Raw genomic sequence first — 26658 nt, 5'->3', positions numbered from 1 at the left:
GGTCCCACGGTGGGTGGGTGTCCCTCAAAGCTTTCGTCGAGAAAGAGAAAGCACAAACGGTGAGTTTGGCTCAGGTCCCACACTGATCATACGAGCGGCGATGCCAGCAAGTACGCAAGTTTGTTGGTTCAGCCCGGGTGCAGCTGCGATGCCCAGGGGTCCAACAAATGTGTACAAATACTCGGTCCCTCCTCCAGCTCTCACCAGGGACAAGTGTCCCACAGAGCCTTCATCGGAAAGAGAAAGGACAGGTGCGGGAGTTTGTTGGTTCAGGCCGGGATTCCTTTCTTCTGTCCTCTCCTCCTTCATTCATTCATCCTGTTTGACCAGGGCTGTTCAGTCACAAATTCATTTGGCCCAGATTTTTAAACCAGGGAATGTAGATGAACAAGTCATCCTCAGCAGCCTATTGAAAACTTTTTTGTTCTTGTCTTTTTTTTTTTTTTTTTTTTTTTGTAGTTTTTGGTAGCGTTGTAACAAAATGCAGATGGATGTGGTAAAAAATACCAATTTTTGATTTTTTTTTCGTTCACATGCTGTATCTGAAGAATCCAGACAGATCGCAGACACAGAATAATAATTAAAAAAAAAAACTAATCAGTTCACAGGAGCATAACAAGTGGCACACTTGTTATTTCTCTCCTAGTGCTGGAAGTTTGGAAGTTTGCTGGAACCACATTTACTCACGTTACTGTATGGATAGCTTTTTTGCGTACTTTTTGTGTATTTTTTTAAGTTAGTATTTTTACTCTTATTTAAAGGCAGAATGAGCAGGATTTCCACAAATAATGTATAGACTTATACAAAAATAATCCCTTGTCTAAATCATTACTTCTGAGGCACTAGCAGTGTGTGTTGGTGTGTGTGTCTGCAGAGACACTGCCCTCTGCCTGGATTTTCTTGTTTTGCTGAACTCAGGACTCTTCTGGGCATCAGTCTTTGGGCAGTGGATGTGTAGCCTTCAGCCAATCACAGCTCACAGTGTCAGATCAACAGCACCACGTCCAATAGGAAGCAATGAAAATCCCAAACATGGTCGGAAATGTAGCAAGGCGAAACACCAAGCAGACAAAGCTCGACCCACGATGAGAGTGAATCTGGGGTTGGCCTTCAGCTGCTGGCGAGCACTGCGGGAGAGGATGAGGATGAAGAGTGATGTTTTGTTGACGTGTTTTCTGTTGGACAGGGAAGTGCCTGTTACATTTTGGGCTGTCATGTCATGATGTCGCCATCCAAGGAAACAAAAATTTGCTGTCGACGGTTAACTTTTCCAGGGCAGAAAAGCCAACTTTGAACGTGGTGTTACGAACTGCAACCAACAAATCCTACTCATTCTGCCTTTATGATTAGGGTTTGGATTGGTTTAGGTCAAGTTTAGAACAAAATGGTGGCAACCGCCTAGCAATGCCCTAGCAACCATCAGGAACACCATAGCAACTGCCTAGTAGCACATTAGCAACCATCAGGAACACCATAGCAACCGCCTAGCAATGCCTTGGCAACCATCAGTAACACCATAACAACTGCCTAGCAATGCCATAGCCACCCAATACACCATGGCAGCTGCCCACAGACATCCTAGTGGCGACTCCAAAGATGATAACAACTGCCTGGAAAATACCCAGACCACAGTAACTGCCTTTTAGCCAGCAAACAACCCTACACAACCTACAAACAACATAGGGCTCATGGTTTACCACATGGCCACGCGGTCAGCAACGGTGGCAAGCACATTTAAAGTTCCTTCAGAAACTTTAGCAAAGTCTAGTTATAATTATAATCATTAAAATTATATATTTAAACATCAGATCAGTAATGCTGGGTTGACATCACATTTCTCGTGTTTAAATGCTTGTCTGAATGCTGCCTTTGGCTTTTTAATTTCACTTTTTTGTATTAAAGTGAAACTATTACCATTCGTCATTTTGGAGGACTCCTTGGAAGACTCTGAAGGACTCCTGGGAGTCCCTGGACCGCACTTGGAAAACCACTGGCTTGTTCAAGTCATCTGGATAAGACATAATATGAAACTTTAATGATCCCTATAGGGATACTGGGTCATTGCAGCAAGAATATAATGACAGAAAACAACAGAAAAATAGAAATAAAATGAATAAAATTAGTACAGTAAATGGGTTAGATACAGTGGCAATGTCTGCTAAATGTCTGAAAAATGTAAAAATGCGTGATGATTGTCTCCTATCAGCAGGACCCTACTCCTCTTCCCATTGTATACTCTTTCCAGAAATTCCTTTTCATTTATCCCTGCCATTTCCCTTTTTCAATTTTGTTTACTTGCCTCCAGTCCCATTCCTTCACTTCCTCTCTCTCCTTAGTTTCTCTGCTTCATCTTACTTTCTTATCCATGACAGTCAGATGGCGACCAGGCCTACCTCCACAACTCAGAGAGAAGTGTGAGGGCAACTGGGAACCTGTCATATCACACCTCATTGTGGCAAACCAAGTAAATGGTTTCTACTGTGAGAGTGGCGTTCCCTCATCTCATTGACCGACGTTCCTGTTTTTCTACACGGGTGGAAGAAGAAGAAGATGGTGAAAATAGAATGTAGACGGCTGGGACTCAGCTGCATTGTCTGCCAATGGACTGTAGCATCAACAATCCCACCAGCTGTATCACCAAGATGAGACGGCTCTTTAGGGGCCTTTCCAAGCTACAGTTTGTCCTGTTTGCTTTGCTTTGAATCAGGTGTCACGTTTTTTACTTTCATAAATTTGCTCAAGAGTTCAGTTACGTTTGATGCAGCAATGTTTCCAGCAAACCATCGTTTATGAGGAAAAGTGATAAAAAAGGAAAGAAAAAATAACAACAACAATAGTAATAATAATAATAACATTTAAAAAACGAATGTGTATGTGTATATATGCATGCATATGTACGCGTGCTTATGTGTGCATGTGTGTATGTATAAATACTATGTAACTGAGTTGTGTGTGCTGTTGTGAGAGGGACTCCATTCCATGAGTTTGGGGGTCCCCTCCTCCAGCTCACACCTAACCAGGCTGGGTCCTGCAGCTGGCAAGCTCCCTCCAGTCAGTCAGTCCCAGCCACAAATCCCACCAAGCTTCATACAGTTTTTACCAATACACTTTGTTTGTATTACTCCACCCTTGCCACTGTCGTCTCGGGTCTTGGCTTTGCTCCTGCCCCTGCCCTTCCTGGGGGGTTTGGGGATGCTTCCTGCTGGGCTGCTGGGTCCCTCTGTCTCTATCTATCCACTCCCTCCTCATCCTACCCATCTCACTCTAGCTCCCACCCCCAACCTCAGTCCCTCTTCCCTCACCCCATCCTTCCCCAACCCCGCCCTCCTGCCCCACCCCTCTTCCTCTGGTCGCCCCTTCCACCACACACACATTCTTCATATCACACCTGTATCTTTATGCTCATTAATTATGTTATGACTGTTACCCCCTCCATTCTACCCCCCAACTTGATTGATTGATGATTTGATGATTTGTATTGTTTTACACTTGTATAACCCCTAATACAGTGTCAGGGTTCAAAGTAACTGCTTTAAACCACCTATAGTGAATGCACTTTTAATAAAGTTCTGTTAAAGTAGAGCCAGGGTCATTCGGAGTTATAGCTCATCACTGTGTGCTCTAATACATTTTTTCAGCATTCCTTTTTACCTATTTTTAACAAACTTGACTGAAACTACCTTGAACCTAACTGCTGTCTTGGCTGACAAAGATGCCCTTAAAAAACATGGACAGAGCAATAAAGTTTAAGGGGTTACTGTGATGAATTACCTGGCTCAGGTGAAGTCTGTGGCATCTGGTTTTCTCACCGTGCGTGAATGAATAGCAGCAAATGGCTTCTTCTGACGGGAGAAACAACAGACAGTCCAACCGTAGTTGCTAATTTAGCAATTTTGTTGCTAGATGGAGTGATTTTTCAGACCTAACGGTAACTTTATTACTCAAAAACTAATAATCTAGAGAGTTTTTTTGGATGATAATGCGTTGACTCTCAAAGCATTTGGTAACAAATGGCTACAGCTGGTGCTGATGCACATGCATTGTGCTTCCTGCTAGTCTAATCCAAAGGGGTGTGATGATCACAGCATTTCTCATACACAGTGGAGCAAATATATTGATATGCAAATTTCTATGTGACATCATTTAGCCATTTTTAGCAATTTTATAATGTGATGTAATGGAGAGGGGCAGCCTAGACCGGTGGTTCTCAATCTTTTTGGCTTGTGTCCCATTAAAACAAGCCAGTGTTCTCTCAATGCCCCCATTACAGGCTGTGGTGAAGAGAGTCCACCTAAACAATGACCACTCTATTCATGGAGCATTTGCTTAATTATTAGAGGAGCACTTGCATTTTAAAATGACTCAGTATTTCACAAGAAAACATAAAAAGAGTAATTATCAGGATAATTTTTCATTATTTTTTTTCCTTTCTCCTATATCGTAATCATCTTGTGACTTCCAAAATTTAGCTTGCGACACCCATGTTGAGAACCACTGAGTATGAACTTAAAAAATAATAATAATAATAAAAAAATAATAATAAATCAATAAATCAAACATAAATACATAAATAAATACACTTTCTTTGGAACAATTATTTCAAATCCTCAAGTGATTTCCCATTCAGTTCTCCTTCCAAACAAAAAGGTTAGTTTGGAAAAAGGTGTAAGTGTAATGGCTTTGGGCCCAACTAGAAATTAAATACTGCATTCTCATTTGCCCACACCACCCAAACTGAGAAGGAAACACACTTCTGAACTCAAAGCCAGATCAATGAAACCCACTCGCATCTGGAATAACAGTTGTTGTTCAAATGAATTGTGAATTGATCCTGATCGATGCCAGCAACACAAGCTTGCGAGAGAGTAGCTGGTCCTGAGCGGAGGGGGTTTACATGGAGAGAAGCTGACAGTGAGGACAGCTCACAAGTCCAGATATGTTCTTCTATGCCAAGCTACCATACTTTAATCTCCCCAAAGCCTTCTATATATAGGCATCCAATTAGCACTGAATGCAGATTGTCACTTGAAAGCCACTTTACTGTTCCTTATCGACACACATGCACATGCACACACAAATATACACACAGGTAATTAGATACAGCAAGCAATAGATTTATGTCACCTTCCTCGACCCTGAAGATGACTGTTACTCATCGTGGTTGACATTGCTCACAGCTGCTTGTAAGTGCTTTGGGATCAATGCAATCAATCCACTGTGATGAGGAATAGTTTACTCTTCATGTTGTGTATCCTGCTTAGCGTGAGGATGGCTAATTCATGAGAATAAATGTGCTGTGTAGAAATTGTTGGGCCCTGGGAATGAATTAAACCTGCCAGGAACGTCTGTGTTGAATAAGTGGTGTCCTTCATCTCAGTATATTGGATGGAGATAGGCTCAGTTTTTGCAGTGGACTGTGAGGGTTCATGCTGAGTGTAATGGAATAAGTATAATTGAAACTTGTACAAACATGATCAAATTGTATTGGTTGAGTTGGGAAGGCTTATCCCGGTTCTGTGTGTGTGTCAATGCATACATGGCACGCTCATCATAACAGGCCAGGTTTAGAGAGCAGATTGCCTCCATTTGTCTCAGAAAATTGCACGATAGCATTTTATGTTCGGTCCCCGGGGGTCGGTATCAGCAGGTGAGATGATATTAAAAACAAATCCGCTCCTTTGTAATAGATTCAGTGCTCCTTGTCTAACAGATTACCTGGTACATAGACTGCAGAACTGTGAGGATGTGTTAGTGTGGTTCTCATTTAAAGCCTTATAATCACAGCAGAGAGCACTATAAAAGCGATGGCGCAGGGTGTGATTTTGGAGCTCTATTGAACAGAGTGCCATTTAGCTCCCACAAAGTAGCCTCTTTTCAGCTGCTACATCAAAGCAGGATTTTTCAGGAGTGCACATTTGCAAGTAGAACATTGGCAGAATAGTGTCTCGATGTTTTCTAATCAGTGACTTGAAGAGTAAGGACACGTTCATTTATTCATTCATTTTCCAAACCACTTATCCTTGTAAGGGTCGCAGGGGGGGCTGGAGCCTATCCCAGTGCTCATTGGGCAGAAAGCAGGGGAACACAGGTCGCCGGTCCATCACAGGGCAGGACATGTTCACATTTTTTTTATTTTTCTGGTAGAAAAGTTATGTCTCAACTGCATGCTGTTCTGATAATAAAATGAAAAGTGTTTCAGTGTGGTAAGCTACAGTAAATGCCACTTCAGCCGCAGTGTTGTCCAGCTTTCAAACACACGGACGTGGAGGGCCAGAAATCTGCTGGATTTGATTCCAAACAAACACTATGGCAACTGGTTTCACCGACCAGCTCCTCCTCTTTGGCTGAGGGTGCTAATCAGTGAAATTAGCTGGTGCAGTGTTTGGCTGAAATGAAAACCTGCCTGCTCTGGGCCCTCCATGGCACACGGGTGACCATGTCTGACTCAGGAACTACCACAACACAGATGAACTGTCAAATCTGTTGTTGTCAAATTTTCAAAGAAATAGTTATTGGCTTGTTGTAGGCAGATGTTGCAATGTGCTCATTTGCATTTGAATGAATAATTCATCAGATAAAGAACAAAACCCCTTTTTGGTATTATGTTAAATGAATTAGAAATTCATGTTTGTAGACAAAGGTCTAAGTTATCCAACCTTGTAAAATTTGTCAACTCCATTAGATAAAAAAAGGAAAATATGCTATTTTAATATACTCAGTTCGGCAAGGTTATGAAGTCCTCAAATATGTGCTCGTGTTTGTAGAAACTAAATCCTGGAAGTCTTGCTTGATGTTAATCTTTAGGTCATGCAGACAGCCATGGAAAAAAAAACAAAAAAAACAAAAAAAAAAACTAAGGCACTCCGTCTTTGAATTCTTCAAAATGATTTATTCTTTGAGCAAGGCAGCATCACCTAAAGATTAATATCAAACAACATTACCAGGATTTGGTTTCTAAATGGACTTAAATAGATGTGCTGGTGTTTTTTGTTAGAAATATAAAAACAATGTTCTAGGCACAAAAAAAAAACACCATTAGATGTAGATCTGCAATTACATCTCCAATTAAGTGAACAATTTTTGAAAATGAACAAAAAATGATATTTGACAGCCTTGATAATCGCTAATGGTGTTGATTAGCAAATGATGGTGCAACAAACAACTCAATGGTTACAAAAGGCTACAAATATGAGCAAAAAATCTTTCATAAGACAGTGTATTGGGAATTGCATTCGAGAATATTTCATCTGTGATTTCATAAGAACCTGAACAGACAGCCCGACAAAGCTTTCTTCTGCTGACAGAAGAAGATACCAGAACATGAGGGAGGACATTTTTAAAGCACTGACATCTGGAAACATCACATGTATGTGTCAGGTACTCAAGAAAAGCATATTTACTATTATTTACCAACATAACCTTTTTTGAACACATTTGGTAGCCATTTAACAGCCTGTACCAGGAGCAAAACATGAATGTGATGCTGAGCAAAAAAAATGAACAAATTTCAAACATACATAGCTACTTACAAGATCATCTGAACTGAATGTGCCTGAACAACAGCCCAGATAATATCACTGCACCCAGATCATAAAGTTGTAGGTGCTGCTGTCAACATTGCTTTGAATAAATTAAAACTAAAAACACTCAAAGGTGGACAACGCTGTGCACTGAAGTAATTTCTGAGACGGGAAGATGTTTTTTGGATTTTGCCGATAGGATTTGACAAAAGTTTGACAAAAGATCAGCTAGTCCCACTGGAGATGTTTGTTTGATAGAACAGCCTAGCTCTATTCCAGGCATTAGTTTCTGTGGCTAATCTGATGTTTGAAACCTGAGGAAATCATCCATCCAAATGTTTTTCATTTGGATGATAGAGGGCAATATAACACTCTGCCACAGCCCCTTTCACCAACAAATTAAATTAAATGTTGAGTTAGTATGGAAGTTTTTTTTAATTTTTTTTTTTTAACTTGAATAGCTGTAACCCACAGAAGACAGTCAGTACTGTAAACTGGCTAAAGCAGCGGGACTCAAATCCCTCCACCTACAGAATTCAGCAAACACAGGGGCAATTTCATCATAAATAAGATAGATAGATAGATAGATAGATAGATAGAATATCCATAAACCTTTGCATACACTATAAGTATAATAGAATATATCTACGGACCATCAACATCATTTTAAATGTTCCGTGTGGCACTCCCTGGGTGGCAGAGACTGTCAGTCTTGGTCCAGCCTTATGGAATACATTCTTATAATAATGTATAACTCATAATGAATTAAGAATAATGGAAAGGTCACTAAATATAAGGCTAATCTTGCACTGCTTGACCAAAGTCCACTTTGACATGTTGGTGCTCAGAGTCCACCGTAATGGTCTCTGTTAGCCACCAGGGCTCATCACACACTGCCGCAGTGCTGGCCAGTCTCAGTGCTGTCGAGATTTTTCTCTGGAGTCGTGGCCCCAGGACCCCTCAGTGGCCCCTCCATCTGTAGGGTCAAAGGACTGATCTTCTTCTCCTCCATAACAGTATGTCTGTTGTTCCTCTGTGCAGCCACGGAAATAGAAAAGAGCTGGGCTGGATCACTGGCAAACCAGCATGACAGCTGTCGGTGGCAGATCCCCTTCTGTTGTGGGATGACCTGGTGCATTATTTTCCTGGGATGGATCGTGTTGAAATGATGGCAATAAAGTATGTTATATCTTTGCATGTCTTCTTCCTCAGAGTCGTGCAGCTGAACATCATTCCAACTGTTTGTGACTTTTCAGAGAGTCTTTCCATCTGGCACGTTGTTTCCTCAGAGAATCAGGATGTCAGCCACTCTTTTGACAGTTCCCTCAATGCCATCTGGGGCACTCTGGCTGCTCTTTTATAACCCAGTGTGGGCGGGACGACAGAGAGAAGAAAGAAATCCGTCCTGTTATTTTATTATTTGCTGGGAGTATCAGATCAGAAACGAACAGTGAAAACCGTTGGGAATTTCGTCTGAATATCTTTCAAAACCGGGTTCATGCGCGTCCAGATTGCTGCAGCATCTTGAATCTTTGATGCAGTAACTTTGCAAAATAGTACCGTTACTGTGGTCATTTAATACATTCCAGCATGCAGATTTATCAGAGGTAAGAATTTTGTCTAAAATGGCAGGGTTGAACATCAGATCACAAATCCAAATTGTCTCTGTAGATGTTTGATTAATTTTGCACACAGGAGTTGTTATTTCAGTTTGCTTGATATAGTTTGATGAGCTCTTCACAAGTCCAATGTTGATGTGCATCATTTGCTGTTTTTTCTTCAGTTCACTCCAACTGCTTCCAAACCACATGGACTCTGCCTTGCTCTGGTGTTGTAGCTGAATTTTTATTTGCATGCCATTTGAAGAAAGAAGGCTTTTTTTTCACAGCATATATTTTTAGCATGAAACAGCAGGATAAACACAGGTGTTATTGATAACATTATTTAAAGTTCCGCCTCTTCTAGTGAGCCAGCATGAACATGAGCAGGACCCTGGCTCTGTTACACCGACATGGGACACAACCTCAATTAATGTCATTAACAGTACCACCTGTGTTTACCTGCTATTTTATGTAAAAATGGCTGCTGTGAAAAGGGTATATTAGAGAGCAACATGCTAAGTGAAAGCTGTCCCTCTGTTTGGATGACTTCACAACACCTGATGGGTTTAGCATGAATGTGTTTTCATCAGTCTGACAGCCATATTTTCCAATCAGATGGTTTTTATGCCAAATTGTAGGCTGTCCCCAGAACACAGAATCCACACCAGCTGAGCTGTTCAGTTGAGTTCTTGTCAATAAAACCATTGTGAGGGTTGATCATGGACTCTGTTATTCTGTCCGTTGCAATGCGTGAAGAGTTCAGGAGGAACTTTGGAAATCTCTGGGTGATACCCTGGTGGAATTTGCCGTTTTCTTTCTCTTGTTTCACCTCTCTCACTAACTTGTAGGTTAGCCCAAACTGTCGGGTCTTATGAAGAAGGCAATACTTCTTCAACACATCATCTTGACTGTTGAGTTGCCTGACTGTGTGATGCAGGAACTTCTTCCTTTCTTCTTAAAGGACCATACCCGTAATTCTGCATGTTTACTGTAACATCTACAAAATGTATTTTCTTCATGTTTCTGCTAATCTTTTCCCAAAGCAAGCAGTCATATTTTAGAACTCCGATATAATTTTTCCTCCCTTTTATCCAGCTACTGGTTTCCCTTCATTCCACTATGATATGAAAATGAACTTTCAGAGACTTGAAACTTTCTTCACACCAGTATTCCATCACCATCATAAGTCATCTACATTACTTTTCCTAAAGGGAGCAGCACTGGTGTGTTTTGATGTTGGGGTGAAGCGGTCCATGCACCAGAAAATAGTCCCCGGGTAAATGTTTGCTTAATACAGCCAATTATCAGTTCCTTGGTTTGGGAATGGTGATGACTTTGTTAGCCACAAAAGCAGAACATTATAAGGGGGGGGGGGGGGTTAAACCAATATTTCTAATTTGAAATTTGTTTGTCACAGTATAACGTGGGTAAATTGAACATTCAAAGTCACTGGTATGGTCCTTTAAGCTCTGGCACTGAAAAGAAGGATTCTCTAGATGTTAGGATTTCTAAGTCTGCTTGCTGACTCTCACTGAGTAGACTATAGCCATGTCTTTGAGACTGTTCTGTCTTTGCCATACTTCCTCTCTCTGTTTGCAGAACTCTTCCTTTATCACATAAAAATTCTCTTCCAAGCCTTTTATTCTGTATTGCATATTCCTACTTTTCTCTTTTCCCTTTAACTTGGAAGTTTCTGTCTGCTGCGACTTGGCGCTTACATCTGGTCTGGTGGACTCTCTAGAAGTGTGTCTGCTGCCTGTATTTTCCTCCACTCTCTATCTCTGATTCCTCTTCTCTCTTTCAGTCTTTTAATCCCCAGCTTGCCTTATTTTCTGATTTTGAGCCCTTTCCTCCTACCTTCACTTTCCCTGCTCGAAGAATGAATCTTTGGTCTCGTTGTCTATATACTGTCTTTCACCTCTTTCTTTGGTATTCCCTGTTTCTTCTTGTTTGCTCCTCTGTCGACAACCTCGGTCTAGCTGTACTTGCCTGAACTACAAATTCAAGTAATATTATTGTGTATCGGGAGAACACAATTTCTAACTGCAGCAACACAAGAAATTGGATGTATCTGTATGTGTGTGCATGAAAAATGTCTGGTAGTTTTGTACTAAGAATACCCATTTCCATTTACTTCCATTAGTCATTTTCCTTGACTTGATGTGGTGTATTTGAAATACAAAGTACATTTCAGTTCATTCAAATCTTTATCATTTGAAAGTCTGGTATCCACACCAATCTTGCTCTAAGATAAATGTGTTCAGTATGTGAGGCTGAATTAATTGTTCATTTAAGATTAGATGAACAAGCAGCATGGATGTATGCATCAGCATGAGTGTACCAATTTGTTGCCATTTGGAGTACCCACTGACATTGTTACCAGATGTCAAGTAAAGTGTCTGGATTTGTTGCTGGTCATGCTTTAGAAGGAAAGACACCAAGGGAGTCTGAAAAGTTGGCAACATTTTTCCTGCAAAGTGTGAAACTGCAGCTCCTCTTCATTGTGAGTGATAACTTGTTTCCTCTTGGTTGGGATCGGTCTGCCCAGGCCATGGGTGCTCCTCTAAAAAGTTTGACTTGTTTCTTGGTCTAAAAATATGTTAGGTCCTGGGTTTTTTTCCAATGTGGCCATTCCCAATTAACATTAAAAAAAAAAAAAAGAAATTTATGAACTCAACTGATGGTTGCACTTTCTCTCTCTCTGTCTGTCTCTCTGTCTTTTACTTGATGTCCTCTCTGACCTCTTGTCTTTGAATCCTCCCTCTCTCCAGGCAGAGCGAGAGCGTCAATACGAGCTCCCCCAGGCCCATCGACCCTCAAAGCCGCCCAAGGACTCTTACCTCATCGAACAGGTTTTCTCACCACACCCCTTCCCCCCCTCTGTCAAGGCCCATATGAAGGGCAGCCCTCTGTACACTGACCTGAGGCTGGCCGGCCTGTCTGATGGCAAGCGCAGCCAGCCCTCCTGGACCATCGAGGAATACAAACGCAACTCAGGAGAGAAGGGCAAGCAGCTCACAGCTCTGGACCTGCAGGTACTGGCTATGGAGGTTTTATTGACCATTAGGAATAAGACAAAGGAGATAAATAAGCTTCTCTTTTTTTGTTGCATGTTTGCGTAGGATGCTGCAGGAGCCATGGGAATGAAGTGACCCTGTTAAGTCCCTGTAAAACTGTTAAGAGAAACAAGTCATTGATCAGTGGCACAAGAGAGATCCATTCCTCTTTCTAACATACATCTGACTGCTGGTGACTGCATTGCTATTGAGCCTAAGCAACCCCATAACTCCTTTTTCAAATATCTTTATGGCTTGGGTTAATTCCCGCAAGACAGCAATCACTTATTCACATAACAGAATGGGAAAAAAGGTTTTCAGCATTTTTTCCCTATACTTTTGGTTTATGACTTTCAGTGGTTATCCACAAAAATCTACCCTCACCTTCTTATGGAAATGTGTAAATGGGAAACCTTTTTCTGATACATGGGTGTGAGTCAGAAAAATCCACACTGTTAAAGACAGGCCTGTATTTCTTGGCTCATGTTGTTGTATGGAGCTGTTTTTTTCTTATTGTTCTTATTTTCTTAAGCTGCCCACACACAGAGGACATGACATCAGCATTGTTATGTTATGTTAGCATTTTTCTATCCAGACAGGATGTTTTTTCCCATGATATTGCCATCACAGACAAAATGTGACCAAACGTGATGAAATCTGCACTGTTAGGTGAAATCGGCAGAACGCATTGTGCCGCACGCTCATCAACAGTCAAACTCAGTCAAATTTTTGACAATATCCACATTTGGATAATGTGACCTCTGCTAAGACCCATGCCTGCAAAGCAACCAACTGGAGCCCAGCATGGGAGTATACAGAATACACACTCAACAAATCATTTTGCAAATCACGCAAATCTAACCCTAACCCTAACCTACACAATCAAAATCCATCAATTCAAATTTGAATTTTTGGTCAAAACATCTTTATTATAATGTTCCATGGCACCATTCATAACCCACAGAACTGATAATTGGCTGTTTAAAGCAAACATTTCCAGTTGTGTGATGACTTAAGTCATCAAAATACAGGTTTGAACTCTTTGAGAATTCATTTTCATATCATTTTGTAGATTAGGCTAATTAAGCAAAACCACTGGGATCGTTCTTTAAGGGGGAAATTTAAGGGAAAACCAGAGTTCAACAGGTAAAAAAAAAAAAAAAAGTGACTTTGTTTTGTGTTGTTTTTGTAATCGGAGTGAGACCACCTCACTTGCCTCCCCTCCCCTCTGCTCTGCTGGAGAGACCATGTGGGTGTATCATGGCCAGAGCTCTGGTGCAACCTGATCTCACAGAAATCCGTGAAATGAGCACGACCTCTTAACAACGCATTGCGTGCTCCTGGCACATAACCTGTTATAATTACGTCTGGCCACCACAGAAACAGCGTCCACTGAAAGTCAATTAGGATCCGTGTCGTATGGCCACCACGCAAACGCTGTCCACTGAAAGTCAATTTCACGTGGGTGGTAGTTCATAGATCCCGGAAGTGCAAATTTAATCAAAATAAAATAATAAAATAAAAAATAAAAAATCGCCAGTTTTCTAGACTAGACCTACCATATTGACCCGCATAAAAGACGACCCTGATTTTAAGATGACCCCTCTTTTTCAAGACCATTTTTTGGAAAATAGGCTACTTTTTATATGGACAAAATCTTGTTTGAATAAAAAAGCCACCGGCCTGCATCAGGCGGGTCGGTCGCGGCACCGGCTGGTACCGCGCCCACCCGGTCAGGTCTGCGGGATCTGACAGGTGAGCGGTCAGTGCCGCGGTCGGCCCGCCTGGTGCCATGGCCGGTAGGAGTAGTATCTAACATGGAAGGGCGCAAGCCAGTAATTTCGCCTAGGGCGGCACATAGGCAGAACCGCCACTGTATAGTTTATAATGTCATCATTTTCATATTTTTCTAGTCCACAAAAATCACATTTTAAGCCATTTTGAAATCAATGAACGAAATTTTATTTTAATCTGAAAAACACCGGCGTTACCAAGGCAACGCGCTTCATGCTACCTGGTGACTCCCGGCTTCTCGGCTTCAAAGACGTCACGCCGTGGGTGGTGGTTCATAGATCCCGGAAGTGCAAATTTAATCGGTATTCTGAAAAAAAGGTCTGATTATTAGCCATAACGTTGTAACCACCCAAGGCAGACTTACCACGAGCTATGAGGATGTGTAACGATGGCATGTGTCCACAAGTCCCGTATAATATCAACTTTATTTTAAGAAAACACGTTTTATTTGCGATATCATATCACGGAGAAGCACTACATTACCCATAATCCTAGTGTTTATCAGCGACGTGTCTGAATCGACAGCTTTCATCAATAAAGTCAATAAAATCTAATAAAGTGCATGAAAGTTGATAATGTGCTGATATGTTACGCCATTGAACACAACCCTTTCAGTCAGCGAAACAGAGCGGGTGGACAAACCGTCGGAACACGTCAAAAATAGCACTAAAGATTTATATAGTCTATATATATTTTTTTTTTTTCATAACACATCTTTACTCGTGGTATAAACATAGGCTACATGTTAAGGTTATGCTTTTGCTGTTGAAAAACTACCGTATGTATGGTTTTTAAACCTAAATTCACAATGTTTATCCTAACCCGGAAGAGGGGTACCAGAACTACAATTCGTGCAGAGTTGCAACACACAGAGCTGTCCTGCGCCATAGCTTTTGTAGTTCTAACATGTTATGTCTATTATATGAAGTGGTGATCACTAATTTTGCAATCTTAATCAAAGTTTTTGGGTGTGGGAAGAACGCCTGAATGGTCAGATTTTAATTTTTTTTTCTTAAGATAGTGAAATCATGTTTTTTCCATGTTTTGACACTAGTCGGTGGCGCCCCCTATTGGTTTGCCATCGGACATGATAGTAGAGGTCAAGAGCTTTCCAAAAATGTTGACCCCATGTCTGTGCCATTTTTTGTTGCTGCACTGTAAGCCTTTAAAAGTGTCTCAGGTGGCCATATTAAGTTAATGGGAAAATCTGAAATATGAAACATTGAGTATTTTATGGGGAAAAAAAGCTTTGAAATGGTCCAAATTGAAAAGTATGACTGTGTATATGACTAACATCAATATTCTAAATAAATTTGGCCATTACATACCCCCTTAAAGAAGTTTGACTGATTTTATCAAGCTTGGCCCTAAAAGAGGTCTGCAGATGTATACCTGAGACAGCCTTGACTTGGAGCATGATGAAAATCAAACTTTGTCACAGAACAACAATGAAGACATCGTTTGAAAGGTCTTGACCTATGGAGTAACATATCTCAGTGTGAGACCAGTGGGCAGTTCCTGCTCCCCACAAGTGCCCTTAGAACCTTGCACCTGAGACACTTTTAAAGGCTTACAGTGCAGCAACAAAAAATGGCACAGACATGGGGTCAACATTTTTGGAAAGCTCTTGACCTCTACTATCATGTCCGATGGCAAACCAATAGGGGGCGCCACCGACTAGTGTCAAAACATGGAAAAAACATGATTTCACTATCTTAAGAAAAAAAAAATTAAAATCTGACCATTCAGGCGTTCTTCCCACACCCAAAAACTTTGATTAAGATTGCAAAATTAGTGATCACCACTTCATATAATAGACATAACATGTTAGAACTACAAAAGCTATGGCGCAGGACAGCTCTGTGTGTTGCAACTCTGCACGAATTGTAGTTCTGGTACCCCTCTTCCGGGTTAGGATAAACATTGTGAATTTAGGTTTAAAAACCATACATACGGTAGTTTTTCAACAGCAAAAGCATAACCTTAACATGTAGTCTATATTTATACCACGAATAAAGATGTGTTATGAAAAAAAATATATATATATAGACTATATAAATCTTTAGTGCTATTTTTGACGTGTTCCGACGGTTTGTCCACCCGCTCTGTTTCGCTGACTGAAAGGGTTGTGTTCAATGGCGTAACATATCAGCACATTATCAACTTTCATGCACTTTATTAGATTTTATTGACTTTATTGATGAAAGCTGTCGATTCAGACACGTCGCTGATAAACACTAGGATTATGGGTAATGTAGTGCTTCTCCGTGATATGATATCGCAAATAAAACGTGTTTTCTTAAAATAAAGTTGATATTATACGGGACTTGTGGACACATGCCATCGTTACACATCCTCATAGCTCGTGGTAAGTCTGCCTTGGGTGGTTACAACGTTATGGCTAATAATCAGACCTTTTTTTCAGAATACCGATTAAATTTGCACTTCCGGGATCTATGAACCACCACCCACGGCGTGACGTCTTTGAAGCCGAGAAGCCGGGAGTCACCAGGTAGCATGAAGCGCGTTGCCTTGGTAACGCCGGTGTTTTTCAGATTAAAATAAAATTTCGTTCATTGATTTCAAAATGGCTTAAAATGTGATTTTTGTGGACTAGAAAAATATGAAAATGATGACATTATAAACTATACAGTGGCGGTTCTGCCTATGTGCCGCCCTAGGCGAAATTACTGGCTTGCGCCCTTCCATGTTAGATACTACTCCTACCGGCCATGGCACCAGGCGGGCCGACCGCGGCACTGACCGCTCACCTGTCAGATCCCGCAGACCTGACCGGGTGGGCGCGGTACCAGCCGGTGCCGCGACCGACCCGCCTGATGCAGGCCGGTGGCTTTTTTATTCAAACAAGATTTTGTCCATATAAAAAGTAGCCTATTTTCCAAAAAATGGTCTTGAAAAAGAGGGGTCATCTTAAAATCAGGGTCGTCTTTTATGCGGGTCAATATGGTAGGCCTAGTCTAGAAAACTGGCGATTTTTTATTTTTTATTTTATTATTTTATTTTGATTAAATTTGCACTTCCGGGATCTATGAACTACCACCCACGTGAAATTGACTTTCAGTGGACAGCGTTTGCGTGGTGGCCATACGACACGGATCCTAATTGACTTTCAGTGGACGCTGTTTCTGTGGTGGCCAGACGTAATTATAACAGGTTATGTGCCAGGAGCACGCAATGCGTTGTTAAGAGGTCGTGCTCATTTCACGGATTTCTGTGAGATCAGGTTGTCTGGTGGCTGGCATAATAGCGCAGTGTGACAGCAGAGGTTTTCACAGTGGAGTTCTGCAGCCAGACCCTGTGGGTCTGAGTGCCACTGCAGAGCCTAGTTTTCTATTTTACTGGTACAATTGGCCAGGCAGATCAATCAGACAGTCTGACGTCCAGCCAACTTGAAATCGTACAGTCACATATTGCAATCAGGATTGTGGGAGACTTGACTTGTACAATGCAACATGCAATGACCTTGTAAAAATGCTGCACAAAGGCATGCAAACATCAGGTTTTGGTGTCTGTCCCAAAGAATCAAAGAGTAAGAGCCTCTTCCCAGAGCTGCCATTCTGCACTGATGTTCAGCAATCACACAGAGAAAAATCAATCATACAATGGGAAGAGATACGAATTTCTCCATTGACAGCGGCCTCAATAGACCACAGTGCAATGCAGCCATAAGACCTGTTGTGTTTGAGGGCTGCAGTCGCCATCACAGATGCATTAAACTGAGAGCTGAATGATCAGACTTTGAAGTTATTTATATGCACATATGCCCGCATTTGACTGAAACCAGCAAATTTACACCCGTTCTCTAGGGGTTGCTTTACGACATTCTGGGAAATGCAGGAGATCACTAACCAAAGTAGACAGACACAGGCAAGGCCGGTTGTGGAAAACTGGGTATAACAAAAACATGTCTTGCAATGCATTAAATGTCACAGACTGATGACACAAGCATTGTAAGGACATCTGAGGAGGGCTTTTTCCCTTGATGAAATAATATGGCAAGTGCACACTTTTAAAACAAGGACATACAAATAAAAGAAGAACTTATTTCATAATCAAAGAAATGAGAGAGACGGCGGAGAGTGAGCAGGGCGCTGGGAATCAAAGGGGAAAGGAATCGAGTCACCTGAAAAGTCAGATTGCAGGTCGCTGTAAATAGCACAGTAAACAGGGAAGTTATGAAGTCATTGTGCGTCATTGCTGAACTATACTGCTGTGCAATAACATCAAGCTGAAAACACTGGAGCCATACACAATACACAATAAATGAGCCAATTAGAAGCCTGTGGGTTTTTCTGCTCAGAGGCCTAATTATATGTCATATGAAATGAGACTTTGTTGTGTATTTGTGTAATGACCTCCAACTGAACCTGTGTTCTGATTGACTGCAACGCCTGTGTTGATTACATCGAACTGAGTCTAATTAGGCATCACACTGACATATTTAACATTTAAATTATGGACCTTTTCAAACCTGAAAATGAAATATTTACCTTTCAACACAGTAACCTTGTATAATACAACTCATCGTCCAGTGATAATGGAGCATACGGAGACCTTCTGTGTAGAAGTCGCTGTCTTTGGCCCCCAGGAAGTGGTCCACAGCATCAATGATATCATCCGAGGTAAAATGGTGGCCACCAAGCTCCGTCTTCATCTTCAGGAGGAGGTAGTAGTCAGAGGGTGCCAAATCAGGAGAACAGGGTGGGTTTGCAGCCAGTTCAAATCCACATTTCTGGATTATAGCCAGGGCCACTGTGGATGTGTGAGGTAGGGCATTGTCTTGGTGGAAGAGAACACGCTCTTGTCAACTTTCCACACTCAATCCTCTTGATTTTCTCCCATGGCTGTCTCAGGACATCAGCATTGTCAGCCCTGGTGTTAGTGTGACCCTTTTCCTGGTCAGCCACCAATAGGACTTCTGCACCCCAGAGAATGGTGGTCGATTGTTCTTTTATCTCTGATTGGAAATGATGGACCCAGGTCTCATTCATGGTCACAGACTTTGAGGATCTGCCTCGAAAACGGCTACAGTGTCCCATGACATGTGATGAGTGCATTTCTGATCAGGTCCAAGAACCTTTGGGGCCCAACAAGCTGACAACTTGGACATTCGGAGTGGATGTGGATGACTGCATGGACGTGTTCCTGGCAGATACTCAGCTCAGTGGCAATGTCACTCTTGATCACCTGTTGACCTGCCATGTTGATGTCATGAATCTTGCCAGTCTTCTCTTGTGTGGCAACAGTGGCTGGCCATCCTGAACAGGGGTCATCTTCCAGGCTCTCCTTGCCACATTTGAACTCAACAGCCCACTTTACTAGCTGTATGAAGGCGCATCCCTCTCTAGTGTGGCCACCATGTCCTTGTGGACCTTCTTAGGTGTTAAGACTGAGGTAGAGATAACTTCACAATGGCTGATGTTTTCCATTTTGTCTGGAGCCACTGACTTCCAAGGTTTAATTATCCTTAGCACAAAAGAAGCTTTCTTCTTTTTTTTCAACTTCAAACTTTTGAGTCATTCATCAAGTTGAACTGCGCACGAATTCAAAGAAATCTGTATTGCTCATCTCCTTCAAACTTAAGCCACAAACTTATCAAGCCCCCCTTGTAAGTCTGTATGATGTAAACTCAGCACACATCCTGGTAAGCAGTATCAAACTGATTAAGGAAATGCGAGGATAATGTCCTTGCATAGCCTTAATTAGATTAAATAAGAAAAAAGGCAAAAATCAAAGCTTTTTCTGAAAATAAAAGTGGCTTGTTGTTCAAACTGGTGGCTGTTTATCTTATGATGATCACTAACTGGAGGTCAAAGATTGCCCTCCTTTTGGTTTAACACATTACTGCTGGCAACCGTAATGCGATTTTGAAAGACTAGTCTCTTAGCTTAGATGTGGTGTTCAAAACTCCATTATGCTGCCTGTCCATTTAAAAGACAAAACACCAGCCCAGGTACACTCGCTTCACACATTCACAGTGATCTAATTAGTTTGGAGCTGAGCCAGTGATAGACACAAGTCCAGCTCCTCATGAACTAAAACTGAAGTGGCAGGTCACCTTCAAAATCATCGATTTCTAATTTTCTGATGATCAATTTGGAGAGTTTTCCTAGAGGCGGGTGAGAGCATTAACCTTGGCTGTGAGCCTCTTCCAAGCAGACAGGATTACTGGCTCATCAGGGTAGAAGGGAATGGGCTGGGAGGCCGTCTGTGTGCCATACAAGGGGAGAAGAGCAGAGGGAACTGGATGAGTCAGAGTACATGCAAAATCAACAACAAACGGTTTGACTGACATGGGTCTTTGAAGGCAGATGCTCCTCACCCTTCTCCCCACCCTCCAGCATTAAGCCATTTTCAGCGATTACAACAATTCCCTGTTTCCTCCTGCATTTCAGAATTCCAGAATTTCCCTGGTTGGGGATCAATAAAGTATATCTATCTATCTATAACAAGAATAAATATAATGACATATCTGAAATGTGATCGAAATAATGCATTGATTCAAGTTAAATAATTCCAGTTATTTTCAACCTGGGCAAGATTTCTGAGCTAAAGTTTTTTGATGTCACATGAACATGGTCACATGGTGGCTCTAAATAATGCACAACATTACTTTTGAACATGTTAATTCACAAAATGCGCTTCAGGTTCCTTTTTCAGCAGCTCACTAAAAACTGAACTGTAAAAAACCAAACCGTTTAATGTGGTGTAAAACCAAACAGAAAATTTGTTCGTTTCATAGTTATCCCAAATCTATTCATAGAAAAAAGTATTTTTTGCAAATAAGACAAACTTCAGAGAATATTAAAAATAGTAGTGAACAAACTGAGCTGAAAACATGCAAACCAAACCATGGGTTTATATAATACATACAGTGCTTCATGTTGGGTAAAGAAAGTCTCACTGGCTCTATACCTTCACCTGTTTTTTCCAAGCTGGACCAGTGCAGATGAAATTGGTTTTGATTATGATCTACACTCTGTGAATTTCACATTTAGCCCTGAATTTCTTCTGTTAAAAACATTTAAGCAAAACTGTCTCTTTCTCATCATTCAGTAACAGTTTATAGCCTTGACAGCTGTCAAGTGCTAATTGCACTGCTATAAGTATTGAAGAGCTTTTCATTACCTCTCCCCCGCTCTCTTTTTCTTTCTCTCCCCAAACCTAAAGGCACTATTAAACACTATCATTTATTTCCACTTCTCTCAGCAGTGCGATCAATGAAACAGCCCTGTTTCATCTTCCAGCCTCCAGTCTACAACGCTCTCAGACAGACAGCGGTATCTGGAGGCAGCAGTAAACAGTGTGACAGCCTGCAAGTCTCAGTCAAACGGCCCCCATGTTTCTCCCAGGGACTCCATGAGAAACAAGCATTCACATGGACAGGGATTACAGTCGGCCCTTCATTGATTGTTACCCTCGCTGTCCATGTTTACGTCTGGGAGCGTTTCAGGGATAAGTGGAAGTAGAGCAGCAGAGAGACAGGCACATGGATAGTTTTAGAGGTCAAATCCAGACACTGAAACTGGAGATGAAATCATGCGTTTCTCATATGATACACTTCTTGTTTTATGAAAATGAGCAACTTCTTAAGTTAAGCTATCCTTTATTACAGGCCTTTATTAATCTGTGGCCTCTAGGAATTACAAAAATCACTGATACTATAGAACTTAAATGGAGTAGAACTGTCACTGAACTGCTGGTTATCTGCCTGGTACACAATAACATGGTGAATATAGCTCTTTGCTCAGGTGATGAGTCAGCAGAGCTGTGGAGTGTGTCACACTTGCTTGAGAGCTTCTGTATTGTGGCTGTAGCCTGAAAGCAGACATTGCCAAACGAATTGTGAACATTTGAATCTGTGCTCTGCAGTGCAACACAAGCATTTAGACATTACTGTCAAAACTCAACTGAAATGTGACGTTAGCGGAGAGGTTAGTATAACATTGGCAAAGACTGTGAGCAAACAAGCAAGCCTAGTTGGTACCTGAAAGCATCATCAAACATACTTTTTTACTGAATATAACATCTAATTAAGCCATACTTAAGTTGAGAAGAAAAATGTTTGGTAACTTGGAATTGCTAACACACCGGCTTTCTTTCCACTGCTTAGGTTGTCACTGCAAAACCTCTCACATCAGTGAGTCAGCAACTTGCCCTGAGTCAGTTCATATGAAAGCTAGCCATGGCACAATGGCAACAGGGCACCTAAAAGTGGCCACTGCTCAGACCGTCCTGGTATGTTGATTTGATTAGGAAAGACCGTTCTATGAACTCTTGTTGTGACCAACGCACTTTGACTATTGGTTTGTTTCTCTGAAAGTCAGATCACAATGTTTGAAATGGAGTCACGCTCAAATTGCTCACGCTTCTTTCAATTTCATTAACATTGTGAAACACTGTTCTACTCCTTTCAAGTTCTATGCCACAGGAAAGAGGAAATATACAAGTGCTTCAGGCATCCTCAAACAACTGCACTGTTCTAAGAGGCCATGATGTGAACTAGAAAGAAAGGAAATATAACCATAAATGTGTTCCTATGGCAAGACGACACCCAGGCTAAGTGTGTTTTTTAATTTTTTTGTTTGTTTGTTTTTTAATCGCGTGAGTGAGGGTCAAAATGCATTACATTCATATTCCAACAAATTACATATACATATTCTCTTTGATCAATCAAATTTCATACATTGCCCCCTTTGAGGTACTTGTCCTAAACAGTTATAACAATCTTTACAAGTGATATCTATTGAAACCCCCCCCCCCCCCCACACACACACACACACACACACACACACACACACTCAGATAACACATACCTAGTCCTCATAGATACCCACAGAGGCAGCCTTACCCACACAGACAGACAGCTTGCCGTCTTAATTAAAGGTCTTTTCACGTTCAAACGTGTATGAGTACCTGAACCTGAATTTTTCTCAGCTATAAGAACACATTTGTACCGACAGTTATTTTCTGTCTTTCCTGAGTAAGTCTTACCCAAAGCCGGCAACACATAACACTCTTTAGACAGTGTGATCAAAATAGAAACCTGGAGCTAACTGCTTGCACTGCCATGAAATTAAGGCCTTTGTATGTAAATGTACGTAGTCTGAATGCAGCCCCCAGTTCATTGTTGGCTTTTTCTCTGAGTGGAATTACAATTTCCAGAGTGTCAAGTTTCATTCAGTCTCTCAGGGAGCGCAGAAGTAGTATTTATGAATTCTGTCACTGGGTAGTTTTCCCTGTAGGTCAGTGGGTCTGCAGGATATGGGCTGTACTCTGGCCAGCTGCTGCTGCTAGGTACAGATAGAACCACTTGACCCTCGCTAAATATAATGCTCAAAAAAACGAAACCACATGCCTAAAGGCAAGGACTTCAGAATAGAGGAAGGATGCATGTGTTGTGCACTGTGCCTACAGCATATGTGTGATGAATGAGTGTCACAAAGGACAGACCAGAAGGAAATACCTGGAAGAGATAGGTAAAGCAAACTCGTCTGGACAAATTAAAGCTGCACTAGGCAAAATGGAAGAATACACTCATCTTATCAGCCTAAACCACAAACAGCACTGTAAGAGAGCCGCATCCCATCCCTGCAAATCGAAATGTGTACATTCACCAAGGTTTCCCAAAATTAAGTGTCAGGTATATTTATTGCTGGCAGGAAATCTTCTTCACACGAAAAGTGGAAACATTTAAGAGTGAAAGTCCAAACTGTCTCCTAAACAGAAGTGAATGAGGCTCACCAGTGTTAGAGTTCTTTTGATATAAAGCATCACAGACAGGCCGGGCTGGTAAGCATGAGCATGCTCTATGCAGTTTGCTGATGTCACATCATAGGATTTGTGTCTACTGAACCGTTACCTCTCACTGCCATTTGGGGTTGGCAAGAGTGTGGGATTGCAAAGTGCATTTTTAAGGGATGAATACAAATTTGGACACCATAAAGCATCTTCCCTTGTTCACCTGTCATCGGCATCAGTGATGTTTGCAGGAAGGGCATTAAGGCGGATATAATGAGGGCATCTGGGACCTCGTGTTGCAGAGCAGTGCGTGGAAGAACTGGTCTTTCTAGCTGTTTAATTCTTGCTTTTTATGGTCCTTCTCTCGCCCGGCGCTCTCTCTCATGCATACGCTCTCCCTTTGTCAATTTTAAAGTCTGTCTTTGCAATGTGAGAAGCTGTTAAAATATCAATATGCTTTTACTTGGAGTCCCATTTGTGAAGAATGACTCTCCCATAGTGTACTCACCAAAGCCATTAGAGAGCAGAAGAGAAAAACAAAATCAATCTAGCTATTGTAGAGCCACTTTCTTGTGGTTATCAATGGATTCTTGCTATATCTCTGCCTGAGTTTTCATCACAGCCAGGCTCCGAAGAAAATATCTCCCACTCTCCACCTGAAGAATAAAATAGTACAGTTAATTGCCTTGGATATGGGGCAGCTTAGCCCAAGCAATTGACTGTATAGATGAAAACTCCTAGATAGAGGAGTGAGGTTTGAAAAGAAATACAATACAATTAGCAGTTCTGTATTTATAAAGTCTCCTCTATAGTCAAAAACCAAATAACTTCAACATGATTACAATTCTCAACTCATTTCACTCTGTAGTTAAAGTGGTAATCTGTGAGTTCCTTGCATTTTGGTTCCAAGCACTTATTTCTGTGATGTTTCAGCCCTGCACTTCCCATAGATCACCTGTCAGTGAAACAGTGTGTCCCAGGCACCATTTCCTGCAAGGCTCTTAAGGCTGGGAAGACTGGAGATTCCATCCTATGAAGCTTCTTCAGCTTACATGGCGTTTCCCAAAACCATCTTCAATAAAGACTCTTGAAAACTAGCACTATGCAGTTCACAAGATCTGATTTCCACGTCATATAGTTGACCATATTAAATTTAGTCAATTCCTACTTTTCATGCTTATTATTTAAGGTTATGTTTTTTTCTGTTATAAATTCAGACATTAAACAGATATGTGAATGTGGATGATTTAGGGATTATTTGTCTTGCAGGAGTTGTGCACCTTTTTGTGATAGGCCACACCCACCACCACACTTGCTTTTGGCCAGTGGGTGTAAAAGGCTAATCAGCTCTTCTTTGTCCCATGGCCAAGATTTCCACCAAGATTTGCCATATTACATGAATCCATTTGGGAGTTATGGACATGTTTGCGATAGGCCACACCCACTGTTACCCCCTATTTCAGCCAGTTGTCATATGACCAAGTTTTCCACAAAATTGACCATCTTATGTGAATCCGTTCAGAGGTTTTATATGCCTTTTTGTTATCACCAGCCCCCCTTTGGACCAGTCAGCATGAAAAGTTAATCAGTTCTTTCTTGTCCCATGACTAACCCTTCCACAAAGTTTTGTGCAAATCCATTCATAACTTTTTGAGATATCCTCCTAACAAACAAAGAGAGAAACAGACAGAAGGGGTGAAAATATAACCCCTGTCCAACTCTATTGGCAGAGATATTATTTGAAATCTACGATTACTCCTGACTACTCATAGATAATTAAGTGTGTCTTAAAAAACCCAAACACGTGCATTATTTGTGAGCACCTTTATGTAATGATTTACTTGTTCAAATGTGCAAAATGACACCCAGCTGTGGGGGTTCAAATGTGTTGGTACCAGTCAAGCCACAGGTATTGATCAGCTTTTAAAATTACAGTTCTTTCTGGGTACACATTCCCGCTAAGTGCTTCTTTTTGAGATTAGTGCAGAAATTTAAGAACGTCTGTAGAATCATTTTTAGAAAATGGTCTTAGCCTGTAAGAGTGGTCATTGACTGGAAACGGGGCCCAGAAATGTAAAGCGCATCACTTTCTGTATTTTTCCCAGGAAAGAGCCACTAAACACAGAGTGTATAGAACAGCAAATCGAAAAGTTTTCATGAATTGGCTATAGATTGACCCACTTTTGTGTTATTTTAACAGGCAATAGAGAACAACAAAATCATTATTTATTTAAATTAAAGAGTCATCAATCACTACTTTCACTTTCTTTTTCCAAGCCATTTTTCACTTATAATAAAATGACCATCTTTTCCCCCATAACCCCGTCTCCTTTAACTCTTTGCTGCTCTTTGTTTCCTCAGACCCAGGAGTCCCTAAACCCCAACAACCTGGAGTACTGGATGGAGGACATCTACACCCCAGGCTACGATTCTCTGCTCAAGAGGAAAGAAGCGGAGTTCCGCAGGGCCAAAGTGTGTAAGATCGGAGCATTGATTGCAGCCGCTACCTGCACTGTGATCTTGGTTATTGTCGTTCCAATTTGCACCATGAAAACATGAATATGCACTAGTATGGAGCGGTGCTGCATAAGAGATTGTTGGTGGGTGACAAGTGTCACTGCTTTCCTTTCTATTGGTGGACCAGACAAGTGGGCAGCAGTTACCGTAGCTCCAGTTTGTGCCCTGTAGGGTGGAAAATTACCGACAATTTGAAAGTGTTGGGGACTTGAATAAGGCAAGTGGAGATATTTTGTTTCATGCCGTCTTTTCTTCTGGTGGTTTTCGTCGGCTGTATTCATGATTAGGACAGCTACTGTACAATAGAAGCGGACTCAGCAAGTGCATAATATATATCTATTGATTTAACAGTTGTAGTCTATTGTATTGTTATAAACTGTGCTGGGAGGTTCAGCGTTCACTCACCTG

The 26658-nt window shown here is 41.3% G+C and overlaps 1 protein-coding gene across 1 annotated transcript in view; it reads left to right on the top strand.

Annotated features, from left to right (window-relative positions):
- The window catches only part of minar1 (membrane integral NOTCH2 associated receptor 1), a 35622-nt gene extending 9330 nt beyond the window's left edge, over positions 1–26292 (top strand). Inside the window, exons 3-4 of the mRNA XM_030048196.1 lie at positions 11899–12156; positions 26095–26292. Of these exons, the coding sequence (XP_029904056.1) occupies positions 11899–12156; positions 26095–26292 (456 nt within the window). The remainder of the gene's footprint in view (positions 1–11898; positions 12157–26094) is intronic.
- The last annotated feature ends 366 nt before the right edge of the window (positions 26293–26658 follow it).

The sequence above is a fragment of the Myripristis murdjan genome, chromosome 3 (genome assembly GCF_902150065.1).
Source record: "Myripristis murdjan chromosome 3, fMyrMur1.1, whole genome shotgun sequence".
Lineage (NCBI taxonomy): Eukaryota > Metazoa > Chordata > Actinopteri > Holocentriformes > Holocentridae > Myripristis > Myripristis murdjan.
This window is presented reverse-complemented; position numbering and strand designations above follow the sequence as displayed.